This window comes from Myxine glutinosa, chromosome 11 (assembly GCF_964187855.1).
Source record: "Myxine glutinosa chromosome 11, kmMyxGlut1.1, whole genome shotgun sequence".
Taxonomy (NCBI): domain Eukaryota; kingdom Metazoa; phylum Chordata; class Myxini; order Myxiniformes; family Myxinidae; genus Myxine; species Myxine glutinosa.
This window is the reverse complement of record NC_136271.1, coordinates 114,323,643-114,339,364: the sequence shown is the minus strand read 5'-3', so window position 1 is coordinate 114,339,364 and position 15,722 is coordinate 114,323,643. Positions and strand designations below refer to the sequence as shown.

At 46.1% G+C, this 15,722-nt stretch overlaps 1 protein-coding gene across 6 annotated transcripts in view; it reads left to right on the top strand.

The window, feature by feature from the left end:
- The window catches only part of PHAF1 (phagophore assembly factor 1), a 70,257-nt gene that overhangs the window by 10,829 nt on the left and 43,706 nt on the right, over positions 1-15,722 (top strand). For 3 of the 6 annotated variants that reach the window (XR_013625037.1, XM_068131231.2, XM_078787028.1), the window contains exons 4-8: positions 13,756-13,799; positions 13,900-13,979; positions 14,285-14,379; positions 14,557-14,621; positions 14,728-14,840. Coding sequence is in view for 4 of the 6 variants with exons in the window: in XM_068131231.2 (XP_067987332.2) it covers positions 13,756-13,799; positions 13,900-13,979; positions 14,285-14,379; positions 14,557-14,621; positions 14,728-14,840 (397 nt within the window). In the remaining 2 variants the exon portion in view is untranslated. Of the gene's footprint in view, positions 1-13,755; positions 13,800-13,899; positions 13,980-14,284; positions 14,380-14,523; positions 14,622-14,727; positions 14,841-15,722 lie in introns of all 6 variants that reach the window. The other 3 variants (XR_013625036.1, XM_068131230.2, XM_068131232.2) reach the window with 1 other exon arrangement.

Below are 15,722 nucleotides of genomic sequence, written 5' to 3'. Positions count from 1 at the left end.
TGTAAGATTATATCGCGGATTTTTCGCTATATCGCGGGATTTTTCGGTATAAATGTATTTTTATATACTATTATTTTAAATATTTTTGTGGTAAAATAAGCATTTTCTAGCCTAAAAAATAAAAAAACGTAAAAAAATAAGAAAAATACAGTATTTAAAACATATTACAAGAAATAAAATACTGTACATAGTGTACAGTAGAAGAGTAGACAAAGAGACAAAGAGTCGTGCGTATGGAAAACGCAGATGCGGCAGCTGCCACTTGCGCTAGTTACCCACGTAATGGGTAACTGTAATGCTCTTTCTGGCTGTGCAGTACATTCATCATCGTCATCACCTTCATCGTCATCAGTACTGCACAGCTAATTCATCATCATCTTCATCACGCAAGTTGTAGTATTGAAGAGCCGGGGCTCTTGCTTGATACGGACGAAATGACGGGCAAGACACAAACTCGTCCGAGAAGATATTTATTCTCAAAACCAACTCGGGAACACTGAAAAGCCTGTTTATCGGGCTGAATTATAAAGCACAACCAGAAACCGAAAGCCACGCCTCTCAAGCGTGGCGTGCTTGGTGGTCACGTGATCAACAGGTGTAGCTGATTATACCCGCACGCGCGGCACGCTTTGGCGGTCACGTGACCAGCCACTCTGGCACCGGGGATCCCCGCCGGTGACATCACCGGCTGGAGCAAGGAGATTCTAATGCTGGTCTTGCTTGGGGAACCCATGGGTCGCTACAGTATCTTCAATGGTGAGTACCCATTAGAATTTTATATGTTGTTAAAATTACGTATGTTTAAGAGTGTAAAAAGTGTTTAAGAGTATAGGAAGTGTTTATAAGAGTATGGGAAAGGTTAATAAGAGTGTGGGGAGGGTCATAAAGCTTTAAAATATATATAAATAATAAAATAAAAATATGGTCGCTACTTCGCGGATTTTCGTCTATCGTTCGTTTCTGGAACGTAACCCCCGCGATAAACGAGGGATCACTGTATATATATATATATACATACACACACAGCAATACCCCGGCCTACGTCATTAATTCGTTCCATAAGCCGTGACGTAACTCGGTTTTTGACGTAAACCGGGTGTAATGCCTTAAAATGAAGACAAACACCGTAAAACTCGAGTAAATAACTGGAGGAGGCTGCGGCTTCGCTCTGAATCTTTGCCGCTCCCCGTTGGGAGTCCCTCCGTTGTTTTCTATCAGTCGGGTTTTCTCCTTGAACGGGGTGACCGGCACGGACGTGTCAACCGTGAGCGGGCTTGTGTGCCGAGTGGCTCCGCGGCCCGCTTCACCACGGCGTGCTTTACCCAACGTGAGCAGTTTCATCGGTGGTCGTGTCGTGTCGTCTGTGACGAACGAACGAGCTCAGGATTCAGTGAACTTGGCCGCCCAGGGGATCGACGCTCGCCTCCTAGTCGTAGACGTGCCCCGTCTTTCCTCGAGCGGCCGAAGTTGCGTGCTTCTTTTTTTTTGGACGATGCGATATACGCAGAAACGATGTACAGGTAGGGATTTGCAAATCCATGCACATGTGCACATGCACACGTCGATCGGTTCATCGATGCCGGATGCCGGCGAGGTGCCCGACGAGGCACCCCGGCTCGAGGCATGACACGGTCGTTCGTTTCACATGGGCCATGGGCCCTGGGGCCTGACCTCGTCGCGGACACTGCACACTCTGCACGGTGACGTGACGTGACGTCTGCCGCGGACGGTCGTCCGAGCCGGCATCATCGTCATGTTTCGCCGTTACCACGTTGCGTTGGTTGTTTTACACAGTAAAGGAATAATCACAAAAATAACAGCGAAATGCAAAGCAAGCACGCGACCGCAGCACAGGACAAAATGCATATGGCGTTGCCTTTGTTTTGAATGAGAACCAGCAGCTACGCGTACGTATACGTACATTTTTTAACCAGCAGCTATGCGTACGTATACGTACATTTTAAAAATATTTTAAATGTGCTTTTTATTGTATTTTAAATTGTTTTTTCGCTTCTTTTATTGTTAATTTTTATGTACTATTTTATTTATTTTAAATATATTTTTTTCACATCCTCCTATTATGATGTAGGAGTGACGTAAAGTCGCACATAATGACGTTCGCTGAACTGAAATTTACTCTAGAAGAGTGGCGTTAGGTTGAAATGGTGTAAAACGGGGTATTGCTGTATATATATATTATATATACAGTATATATATATATATATATATTATATATATAGTCGTGTTCCTGGGGATTAAGATCCTCCAAGGTGACGGGTAGCCGATCGAGCTTTACACTCCGAGGCGTTCAATCCAATGGCAGTGTGAATACGTGCAGGGGAGGAGGGCAGCGAAGGGTAGAAGCTCTTACTTGTACGGATCCCACTGGACATCTTCGACCCTGTTAATCAACTCGACCCAACATGGAATTAAAATGTACAATAAAAAGGTTTAATAAAAAATAATGCCAGAGACAAAGAAATGCACAATAAAACCAAGATTTATAATCGAGGGACCCTCCATACGGACTCATAAAACAACACAAGGGGAAAAAGAACAAAGTATAAATGTGTGTTTGTGTACTTAGCTCTGGTCCCCTTGATCGTCCGGGATCGTCACAGGCCCCCGCGTCCCTGCGTGGGAAAACACACGCCCTGGCACGAAGTCCGTACACGGGAAACCAGGTCTTGGCACGCAGTTCGTTCCTCCATCCGCAAAGCGCAAAGTGAGCAGGTCATGCCCGTCCACTCGCCATCTGCTCCACACAGCACAGCGGTCTCTCAGTGCAGACAGCCACCACACCGTTGGCACCAACGAGCCAGGGAAAGGAAAATGCGGCCGCTCGAACCGATCGCCCGGACCAAAAAGCGCAAATTTTCCGACTGCACGACACCAATGTCCCTGTCCCAACGCAAGAGCAGGAAAATGTGACTGCCTTCAATAGGAACCCAGCGCAAGAAGAGAATATCTGCAACCGTTCGCTTTCAATGTCCTTGGCGCAAGAGGTATAACTTCGACTGCTCGTGATGAAGGCCCCAACGCAAGAGAGAAAATGTCGGGGACACCGTTCTTTTGTTCCCCGGGCTCTTACGGCATCCGATGACGTCCGCGCACGCTCCTATCACCGAGTGCCATCTCATCGCTCTACGGCCGTCCTGATCAGTGGTTCTTCGGGGCGTGGCCTCACGGCTACTTGCCGGCGTTTGTGATAACCCGGTCGGTGGTATGAGTGGTAGTTGAATGCCCTGGTTCCGGGTACTTTTATTTAGTGTTTATTTTAGGTGTGGGGTGCATGGCGGGTGTGGTGTGTCATAAGGAACAGAGGAAACCCCACAGAGGCAATTTACGTACAGGGGATTTACCATTAATCCCTAACTAATTAGCATAACCCCACCCCTCGTCATGGGGACAAATATACACTCACACGACATCCGGTCTAACGGATCCCAACTTACGGTACATGGGGGTTCTTCTTCATCGCGTCATTCAGAGCACACTATCCTACACTCTTCTACCTGGATTAAGGTAATCCATTGCCTACCCCCTATAAATGTAACAATATACACTACATGACCAAATGTATGTGGACACCCGAACATCACACATCCAATTCCAAAATCATTTGCATTAATATGGAGTTCATCCCCCTCCCCTCCCCCCTTTGCTGCTATAACACCCACCACTCTTCTGGGAAGGCTTTCCACGAGATGTTGGAACATTGCTGCAGGGATTTGCTTCCATTCAGCCACAAGAGCATGAGTAAGGTCGGGCACAGATGTTGGGAGATTAGGCCTGGCTCGCAGTCGGCATTCCAATTCATCCCAAAGGTGTTTGATGGGGTTGAGGTCAGGTCAGGTCAGGGGTCAGGGCTCTGTGCAGGCCAGTCAAGTTCTTCCACGCTGATCTCGACAAACCATTTCTGTATGGACTTCGTATTGTGCATGGGGGAATTGTCATGCTGAAACAGGAAAGGGCCTTCCCCAAACTGTTGCCACAAAGGTGGAAGCACACAATCGTCTAGAATGTCATTGTATACAACACAACAACATGCATTTTAAGGCCATGTTCCCTGCTAGAGTGGGGGTTAGCCAATTCATTCATTCATTCATTGTATGCTGTAGCATTAAGATTTCCCTTCACTGGAACTAAGTGGCCGAGCCCGAACCATGAAAAACAGCCCCAGACCATTATTCATCCTCCACCAAACTTTACAATTGGCACGATGCATTTGGGCAGGTAGTGTTCTCCTGGCATCCGCCAAAGCCAATGGCAGCGAGCTTTACACCACTCCAGCCGACGCTTGGCATTGCGCATGATCTTAGGCTTGCGTGCAGCTGCTCGGCCATGGACACCCATTTCATGAAGCTCCCGAAGAATAGCTGTTGTGCTGACGCTGCTTCCAGAGGCAGTTTGGAAATCGGCAGTGAGTGTTGCATCCGAGGACAGACAATTTTTACGAACTACGTGCTTCAGTATTCGGCGGTCCCGTTCTGTGAGCTTGTGTGGCCTACCACTTCGCGGTTGAGTTGTTGCTCCTAGACGTTCCACTTCACAATAACCGCACTTACAGTTGACCGGGGCAGCTCTAGCAAGGCAGATATTTGACGAACTGACTTGTTGGAAGGGTGGCATCCGATGACGGTGCCACGTTGAAAGTCACTGAGCTCTTCAGTGCGGCCCGTTCTACTGCCAATGTTTGTCTATGGAGATTGCATTGCTGTGTGCTTGATTATATATACCTGTCAGCAATCGGTGTGGTTGAAATAGCCGAATCCACCAATAAGAAGGGGTGTCTGCATACTTTTGGGCTTGTAGTGTGTATATATATATACATATACAGTCGTGGCCAAAAGTATTTGCACCCTTCCACTTTTTTCACATAATGCACCATTTCTTCCAGAAAATTGTTGAAATTAAAAAATATTTTGGTATTCACATATGTATTTCTTTGGTTTGCAGTGGAACAAAACAAAAAAGCTGAAAAAATTACGAAAAAATAAGCCCTAGCTTATTCCAAACAGAAATCCTAAAATGGCCTGGACAATATTATTGGCACCCTTTGGAAGTTTAGAAATAATTAGATTTCAAGCAGGTGATTCTCCTTTACTTTGGAATTGAACTCACCTCTGGTGAGTTGCAGGTGCCTACAATATAAAAATCACTCATTCAACCAGTGTGAATGGAAAAAAGGAGTCATTCTGCTGTTTTGTGTCACTGTGTGCACCACAATGAGCATGGAGAAAAGAAAGAAAACCAGAGAATTGTCTGAGGAGGTCAGACACCAGATTGTAGCCAAGCATGGACAATCTCAAGGCTACAAGTCCATCTCCAGAGACCTTGATGTTCCTGTGTCCATCGTACGCAATGTTATCAGGAAGTTTAAGGCCCATGGCACTGTAGCCAACCTCCCTGGACGTGGCCGCAAGAGAAAACCTGATCGAAGATTGCAGCGAAGGATTGTTCATGTAGTGAGACAGCCCCATTCAAATGGTGGAGAAAGCACATCGATCAAATGCCAAACAGATTCAAGCTGACCTTCAGACACAAGTTACGACAGTTTAAACTCGCACTATCCGTCGCCAGCTCAATGAAAGGGGGTTCTATGGTAGAAGACCCAGGAGGACCCCACTGCTGAGAGAGAGAGACATAAGAAAGCCTGATTGGAGTTTGCCATAACACACCTGAACAACCCAAAATCCTTCTGGAACAATGTCCTGTGAACAGATGAGACCAAATTAGAGATTTTTGGAAAAGCCCATCATCTCTATGTTTACAGAAAACAAAATGAAGCCTTCAAAGAAAATAACACTTTCCCTACAGTCAAACATGGAGGAGGTTCAGTGATGTTTTGGGGTTGCTGTGCTGCCTCTGACACTGGGTGCCTTGAATGTGTGCATGGCATCATTAAATCAGGAGATTACCGTGGCATTTTGGAGCGCAATGTTCAACCCAGTGTCAGAAAGCAAGGTCTCCCTCGAAGGTCAGGGGTCTTGCAGCAGGATAATGACCCCAAACACACCACAAAGCACACAGGAATGGTTCATGACAAAATGCTGGACTGTTCTGAAGTTGCCAGCAATGAGTCCAGATCTAAATCCCATTGAACACCTGTGGGGAGATCTGAAGAAGTTTGCACAAGAAGAGTGGGCCAAACTGCCAGTACAAATGTGTAGGAACCTCATTCATGGCCATAGGAAGCACTTGACTGCAGTTATTTTGTCCAAATGCTGTGCTACCAAATATTAAGTCTTCGGTGTCAATAACTGGCAATGCCATTTTTTATTTTCTGATTTAAAAGGATATATTAAATTCTGAATATAAAACGGTTCTGTAATATTAACAGTGAAATAAAGAATTGTGGAGACAAAATACTTTCATAAAATTCAACTTATTTTCCGAGAAAATTGTGAGTTATTTGAAAAAAGTGCAAAGGTGCCAATATGTTTGTCCACGACTGTATATATGTATACACAAAGAATTAAGTTAAGCACCCCCCCCCCCGTTTTTTTACAACCTCGCACATTACAAGTTTGTTGTCGTCAAAACAGTGTAATATACCCATGTTATTGCTATATTTTCTGGAGAAGTGATATTATGGTCACATAAAAACATAACAATCATGCCGTTTTCAATATTTTATTCTGAATAATTTAAGGTGACATTTTTTGGGAATTTTAGGCATATTTTCACCTCAATTTAAGTATGGAGCTATAGGTCCATCACGGACAGTGTGGATGACGTTTATGTTTTCTAACGTACAGTCATTGTTCTGAGAAGACCTCTAGCGATCTTTGCGTCAATAACGTGTGTAGGACCCACGTGATCGGATCACTGACTCAACCCTACGTCTCATAGACCCTGTAAGCCGTCGTATGCGTTGCTGTGGCAGGTTGTTCCATTCCCGATGTAATGCACGTTCGGGACATGTTGGGACGACAAATTGCGAAGATGGTCCCTCCAATAGCCAATCTGGATGAATTGGAACGTGCATTACATCGGGAATGGAACAACCTGCCACAGCAACGCATACGACGGCTTACAGGGTCTATGAGACGTAGGGTTGAGTCAGTGATCCGATCACGTGGGTCCTACACACGTTATTGACGCAAAGATCGCTAGAGGTCCTCTCAGAACAATGACTGTACGTTAGAAAACATAAACGTCATCCACACTGTCCGTGATGGACCTATAGCTCCATACTTAAATTGAGGTGAAAATATGCCTAAAATTCCCAAAAAATTTCACCTTAAATTATTCAGAATAAAATATTGAAAACGGCATGATTGTTATGTTTTTATGTGACCATAATATCACTTCTCCAGAAAATATAGCAATAACATGGGTATATTACACTGTTTTGACGACAACAAACTTGTAATGTGCGAGGTTGTAAAAAAACGGGGGGGGTGCTTAACTTAATTCTTTGTGTATATATATTTATGTATATATGTATATATTTATGTATATATTTATGTATATGTGTATATATATATATATAATATATATATATGTATATATTTATATATTTATGTTTATTTATGTATATGTGTATATATATATATATATATATATATATATATATATATATATATATATATATATATATATATATATATATATATATATATATATATATATATTGTTACGGATCTCGGGGGTCGGCGCTCCCCTTATCAAGGGGGGATTAATCCCCTTGTCCTTTATGCTGGCCGTCCCGAGTGCTGGGAAGCTATAACGTCCTTCCCGGCGTGGCGTTAGGTAGGGTTTGCTAGACCTATGGGTTTGCTGCTACCTAAGTACTAACGCCCGCCGGAAACGAGGGAATAACTCCCGCTCGAACCACGGATATGATGGATAATGCCGAGCGGTTAGCAATCCGCGGCCCGAGCCATTAACCAAGAGACTAAACCCGATTCTAGCGGTTCCGAAATCGTGCCACAGGTACTCAATTGAAAGAAAAGACGGAGGCGATCAGATTAGGGAAAAACCAAGAAAGAACAAGGTGAATTTATTTACAACCAAAAAGAAGAGGAAAGGAAAGAATGTACAAAAAGAAGAAGGACACAGTGTAGGCTTAACTACACAGTCTTAACTTACGACCCCAGACAAACATACACACTCACACGGGATTGTAGCTGGTAGGGTGGGAGGTCCAGGTAGATGTTCCAGGCGATGGGGTCCAGGCTCCAGGTGAGGCTCCGGTTCCGTGGGCGAAAACCCGGCAGGCAGCTTCGCGCGTATCATTCGACGCGAGCGGACCTTACATATGGCGGGGGGGAAGGCTCGTGTCCTTTAGCGTGTCACAGATGGACGGTCGTGCTAAACGCTCCCTCTCTCTCTCCAATTCTCATTCAGCGCCAGCGAGTGAGTCCCCCCTTTTCCAATGTGCGCTCCGTATCAAAAGCAGTTCCTCACAATAGGCGCGCCTCCAACAAGTCCTTTACAACCAGCCGTCTCCGCGCAGTCCTCAAGTCCGTAATAGGGCTTTGCGCGCGCTCTTTTATAATGCGCTTTAAGATCACTACGCGCTTCATCAAGCCACACCCGCCAGTGATATTTCATCAGCCCTGGTTGGCTGGTGGGGGCTTACCGGCCACGCCTTTGATGGTGAGTTGACGTGGCCACACCTTGTTCCTGGCGCTCCACCCCCTTCTTCCTCGAGCCGACCGCATACCATTGTTGCCAGCGGTGTCAATGGTGGCGCCTGAGCGAACACTAACCAAGGCGCGCAACAGAATTTGGAGAGAGGTCGCAAAATGAACAAAAGGGCCTACTCCTTATTTGATTGATGCAATGCAGATTCAACTATTGGAAACACGGCCTTATCTAAAACACATAATAAGGAAATAACCGAGTTCCTATGGTGGCCTACGTGTTGCTTGTGGACTAACTAGGGGTGCAACCTTTAACCTTTAATGTCATGGGATATTTACAAGTAATTATTTATTTACAAGTGTGGGTTCTAAAACCGCAACACTGCACCCTCCCTTTTTCCAGGCTCGTCCTGAGCCGAAACAAAAGGAACTATCTTTTAACTTAATGTGACACTTAGGTCTGGTTACCCTCTACTTTTAACCTCACCCTGAGTGCGACAGTTTTAACACTAAATATGTCCCACCTGCTGCGTTGCATCCTATCTAACCGACTCACGCCCACAATTAACTGAATTACGGAATTGTCTTCAAACTAAACATTTAGCCAGTGGGGAGCATTATTTACAAAAACACTAATTATTTACAAACTGTCACCCAGGACCTGTCTTTTGTGGGAAGAAAAATATCTTTTTGAGAAGGGGAAAAATACCACTGCCATGCACTGCACCGATACACCAATAAAGAAATGCATCAATAAGCACCATCATCCACACAAAAAGTACCAAAATGCACAGTCATCACATTTTTAAAATAATAAATGATGACGTCTTCTTTTTCTCTGCTCTGCTGGGCCGATGTTTCTGGTTGTCTTCTTGCTTGATGTTAATTTTAATAAGAAAGGGCACAAACCGCGTCCGCTTTTTATTATTGATTTGGCCAGCAGGGCCAACTCCGGTGGTCCACTGCTGGGCATGGGTGCCACTTTAAAACAGTGGTCCGCAAGGCAGACACCACTGGCATCAATGGTCGGTCCCAGCAGAGACGCCAGGCCACAGAACGTGTGGTCCATAAGGTGCTAGGCCACAGAACGTGTGGTCCATAAGGTGCTAGGCCACAGAACGTGTGGTCCATAAGGTGCTAGGCCACAGAACGTGTGGTCCATAAGGTGCTAGGCCACAGAACGTGTGGTCCATATGTGGTGCCAGGCCACAGAACGTGTGGTCCATATGGTGCATCAGTGCAGGCAGGAGGCAGCAACGGTGCGGGCGCACAACTGCGGCACCTGCACAATTCCCCCGGGCACAAAAGAACAAGGCCCATGAGTGGGGAAGGAAGGACAAGCAGATCAGCGGGCAGGGGCGCAAGGGTACACATCAAATCAAAGCAATGCAACATGAAGGGCGCGGGAGAGCGAGCTGAGAAAGCTCGTCCCTAGCGTTCGTCACCCCCCATGTCACCTACCCTACCCTTGCCCTTACCCGTATTTACACAATTTACAACTTTACAAATTCGTCGCTATTGTCTCGTCCCCCATATTTCCCCTCATGCCAAATTCGTTACCAATCCCTCCCAAAAAGGAAGGGATGGAATTACATACAATGTCACACTCCGTCATGATGCGTCTTACATTCCAAATGCTTGCAAAATCTGGTGTGGAGTTCTATCACCTGGGTGAGTGGATGCAGATGGTGCGAAGAGATTTTCATCCTAGCTATTTCCTAAATGACATTAACACAGTTAAACTACCCGGGGTCTTGCCCTGCCAATCCATTGGCCATCTTTACTCTATGTGGTTCTAAAAACCAAATTCCCATTGACCAGTCTGTGGTGCACTCCAATTTGGGGTCTCACTCCCCCGGTTTTTCAACCTGTGCCCTCGCACAATTTCAGGGCTGGGTCGTGTGGCTCACCAGCAGGTCCGCTCACCTGCACACCTCCGCCACTGCAGTTGCCACCCGAGCTTACCGAGCGCCTTCCTATCCTAACCTGGGGAAGGCCCTCTGGCTTCCTTACCCCACCAATGCCCCCTCTGGCATCGGGCTACCCGGGTCCTCTCTCGGGATCCACGGGCCCCACTGAACTCTACTTGGCTCCCAGAGCCTACCTGCGGCCTCACCTGGCCGACAGACTACCAGTGGCGGAGTGCTCAACTAACCATACTCACTAACAGGCCACACGCCCAGCCATTCCATACACTCATGCACCAAACAAAACACTTCTTCCTACTACCCGCACCACAGATGTCATTCTCCAACCACAATTTACCTACTCCCTCGACCTAACTTTAATCTACCCTCCCCGGGTACTCGTGAAGGGGTCCATCCTTCCCCCATCCACTCCTTCGCACCATACACTCCACTCCACGTATTCCACACTACTCACTCCACACCATTTATCCCACACACCTGTACTTCACTTGCACATCATGCAAGTCAATCACTCAACACACACACACACATCTTTCACAAGCATTGCCTCATTTCAACAAGCTCACCGGGAATCTCATTCCAATTCCTCATTTCATGCGAAACCTCATGCTCACACATACAGCATCATTTAAGCTATCTACTCCCTTCTAAAACTCGTGCTTCCCCGTCATCCCTTTATACTACTGCACTCCCTCGTCGTTATCATCCAACTACTCTACTCTATGTCCCCACTACCTGTACAAAAGTCACTACTTAAATCTCGGTCACCTATGGTCATCTTTCTAAATTCTATCATTATCCTAACCCTCCCGGGCTAGCTCTCGCCGCCAAACCCCATAAAACTACTGCTCCTTTGCCCAAAGATACGATGTGAGGGATGGTAGATCTACCATCCCTCTACACCGTATACCATTCGCCATTACTATCACTATTCCAGTCCACTATTCTGAGCCTCTCGTGCGGTAAATACAATTTTACTGCTCGGCTTCGAAAAGCTGGCATTGCGTGCGGATGGTCAGTCTCCTGCAGGTTAGGTCCGTCCAGCATGTCGATTCAGGGGAGGAGGTTTTGTCGGGCCAAGACTCCAGGCACCATCTCTATGCAGGTTGAACACCATGTCATTACTTCACGTGGAACCCTATCGAATGCTTTCTCCAGATCAACAAACCCAAGAAACAACTTCTTCCTCTTCTCCATGTACTTCTGCTGCACCTGCCTCACAATGAAAAGCGCGTCTGTCGTTCCTCTTCCTGGCATAAATCCAAACTGCATTTTGTCGATCTTCACTTTCTTCCTTATCCTCCTCTCCAACACCCTTTCCAATACCTTCATTCCATGCTCCAATAACTTTATCGCTCGGTACGAGCCACACTCCAGAGGGTCACCTTTCCCCTTGTATAGAGGGACGAGGGTACTCGGTTCCCAATCCACTGGAATGCGGCCTTCTTTCACCACCAGATTACAGATCTCTGTCTTTCTCTTCACACCCCAACTTCCTGCTGCCTTCAACATATCTCCCACAACTCCCGTCAGCCCTCCCGCTTTTCTACTCTTCATTGCTTTTATCGCTTCCTCAACTTCCATCTCAGTTATCTTCTCTGCCGGTCCTAAAACTGGGTTACTCTCTATGTTGCCATCCCATTCATTCTCTGTATTCAACAGCATTTCCATATATCTTTTCCATCTTCCTTTAATTCCATCTGGGTCCACAACGATTTGTCCCACTTCATCCTTCAAGCAACTCACCCCCATCACATCACACCTCTTTCGCTATCTGCTTTGCAATCCTGAATACCGCTCTCTGACCCTCTTCCCAATCCAAGCGTTCTCCGAACATTTTCTTACATGCTTCCTGCGCCTTTGCTACCTTTTTCTTTGCAGCCTTCTTGGCTGCCTTATAACATTCATGCTCTGCTTTTTCTGCTCCTGTACCCTTCGCCTTCTGCCACTCCTTGAACTTCTTCCTCTTCTCGTCAATCTTCTTTCCAACTTCATCATCCCACCACCATGTTTCCGAGTGCCTCGGTTGTCCTTTTGTCCATCCACATACCTCACCAACGGCTCCCAACAGACTATCTTTCATTGACATCCATCCACTTTCAAGCTCAACCACATCCTCAACCATACTCAGCCTCTCTTTTAATGCCTCCCTCACTGTCACCTCTTTCAACCTCCACACCTTAATTCTCGGTTGGTACTTCACCCGCCGAGCTCTCCTCACACCTTTCACCCTTATGTCGCAGACAACCAAGTGGTGATGTGAAACAGCCTCCTCCCCCTGGATCAACTTTGTGTCCCGGAGGTGCCCCCTATCTCGCCTATGCACCACCAGGTAGTCAATGGTTGTCGTCGACCCACCTGACGTGTATGTAACAAGCTTATTATGATCTTTCTGGAACTGAGTATTACAAATCGACAAACCAGCTCCATCAGCAAACTCCAAAATCCTTTCACCTTCTCCATTTCTCACACCATATCTGTAACCTCCATGAACTCCCTCAAAACCGTCCATACTCCTTCCCACATGTCCATTTAGGTCTCCTCCTACCACAACAACTTCCTTATCTTTCACGTTTTCCATCAGCTTCTCTGTTGCACACCAGAACTTGTCCTTCTCTTCATCGCTCCGACCAACCTGTGGAGCATATCCTGAGATGACGTTCACCAAGAGCTTTCCAATCATCATTTTCACCATCATCAACCTTTCACTCACTCCAGTAACACTCACCACACTGTCTACAAACTCCTCAGAAAACAGGACACCAACACCATTCACGCCTTCTGGGCACTCTTGCCACACAAACTTGTATTTCTGTCCCTGCCTACCCTTCACCATTCTCACACCACTTCCCTTCCATCTCGTCTCCTGCACACAACATATGTCCACAAAAGGAACGGTAGAGAGAGGAGGAATACACCAACAGCAGAGATCAAGGGCAAGATCGAAGCAGACTTGGATAAACAATGGGTATGCGGAGGAATGTCGGGCAGGAGAGGATCCATGGGTTGGACAAGATTGTTGCAGAAGGAAACTCCAAGGAGGGAAAATTGTAAGGAGGTTAATGAAGATAGAAAATGTCATGGACTTGGATTGGGGACAATGCATGCGCAACCTTGCATTGTTGCCCTCCTGTTTTCCCTTCACCACACTTTATGACTTTTGGTCAATTCCCCCCTCCCCTGTTGTTCTGTTCTTCATTTTTGTGTGTGTGTGTGTGTGTGTGTGTGCACAGATAATTGAAGTTTACAATCTAAGTAAAGTGAAGCTAAAATACTGGTAAGGTGAACGAACAAAAGATTCATATCACCAAAACTTGAAGCATGCAGAAGAGACGCTGACTGTCCTGTTTGCCCTTTGACCCCGTGTTGTGTTTCAGTGGTGTTCATTTCAACTCTCCAACAATCCCGCCAACTATAGAGCAGATTGATCAGTCGTTTGGAGCCACTCACCCTGGGGGTATGCTTGCATGATGCCAAAGGCAAACAAAGTTTGGCGTTCCCATCTGAGCATAAAGCTCATGATGCCTACGTCACAGGTTTTAAAATCGATAGTTTCGCGATTTCTCAATTGTCTACAAATGCCTTTGTAACCTTTTTAAAATCGCGCTGCCTTGTGGCCTTGTCCTGCATGAAATACACGTTTCAGCTTCTCTGTGAATCTCCTGCAGACAAAAAATGCCAGATCACTTTTCTCGGACAGTATTGTGCATTTATAATAATTCTATGTTCTCTCTCTTTCCTTACCTTCCTTTACCCGAAAAGTGTACAATGCTGCTGAGCAACTATTTCACCTGAACTTCCGTGGTCTGTCGTTTTCTTTCCGGCTGGATGCTCGCCTTGATACACCAAAGTTTGCTGTGAGAATGCTGGGCAACCGCACACCTGTATCTCAACCTAACTTTTGCACTCACAACCTATTTGTCCTTTTTAACATCTTTACGCACTTAAAACTCCATCCCTAGTCTGACTTTAATGCCCTTCCCCTTCCCCTCTCCCCATAGCCCCACTATGCGCACGGCTTGGCATCTCTGCAGATTCCTAATGGAGCAACAGTAGAGCGGATGCATGTGTATGCTGGCAATGCTTTGAGCGATGCCAGGTAGGAAGCAGCGGTTCATTATCATAATGACTTAACTTTGCGATGCCAGCGTTGTTGGTGTATTCTGTACTGTCTCTGTATAATTATATCTTTATTTCTCACACAGAGCACCCCTGATGCCTCCAAACTGCTACGGAGGAAATGTGTATGCAGAGGGGGTTGATGTTCTATGTGACGCCTATGGTCCCATTGGTCTAAAATTCAGGTTGCTGACTGCTGGTGAGTCCATCGTCTGATGAATTGGGGTGTTCATAATAAAACTTGTTTCGAGTCCGAGAGTATGAAATTTTGTTTTTATCCACTTAAAAGCATCCTGGGCACATCCCAAGTGTAACCATCAATTTTAATCCAATTTCGTCCAGCGGTTCAGGGCAGAGAATGAAAACAGACACTTGTCAAATCATATATATTGTTATGGGGATCTGGGGTTCACCACGAGGGGAGACTCCTCGGGTTTGTCTCAACCTCCGATCCTGAGGTCGCCGGCTTCGGATGACTCTGCTGTCCGGCGGGTTGCTAGCCAACCACGAATGCCAATTAGAAGGCAAAATCTCCCAAGGTCCTCCATCTGATGCCATTTACCTGGGAGGTAGGGAAGGAGGGGACATGACCTGCCTAATCGGGGATCACACCCTCGGTATGTGTCTGTTTAACTAGTCAATCAGGTGCAGCCGAGAGGAGCTGCCAGACACTTACCAGCTTCGTCGTGGAGCCAATCGGTGGGAAAGAATGTCCCGTCTATCGCTAGTTCAGACAATACTAGACCAATGGAGGAAAAGTCATCACAAGATCAGATCAGAAAAAAACATGTGTAGGTGGTTAATTATTTATAAAAAGGGTGCGAGGAAAGACATGCGGCACATTAATACAATGTTTTTATTCACAAGGTACAGCAGACATACATTTATTCATGTGGTGTGGTAAAAGACAACAACAATGGGGAAATTTGTGTGGTGCGGCAATGTACAAAAGAAAAAACACACAGTGCTGATCTTACCCGACTAAATCCCTTATACAATCGTACCTATGCAAACATAACATTGCTGCCAAAGCAGACTCACACCAGAGAGAAAGGTAGAAAGGTTTCAGACAGAAAAGAGC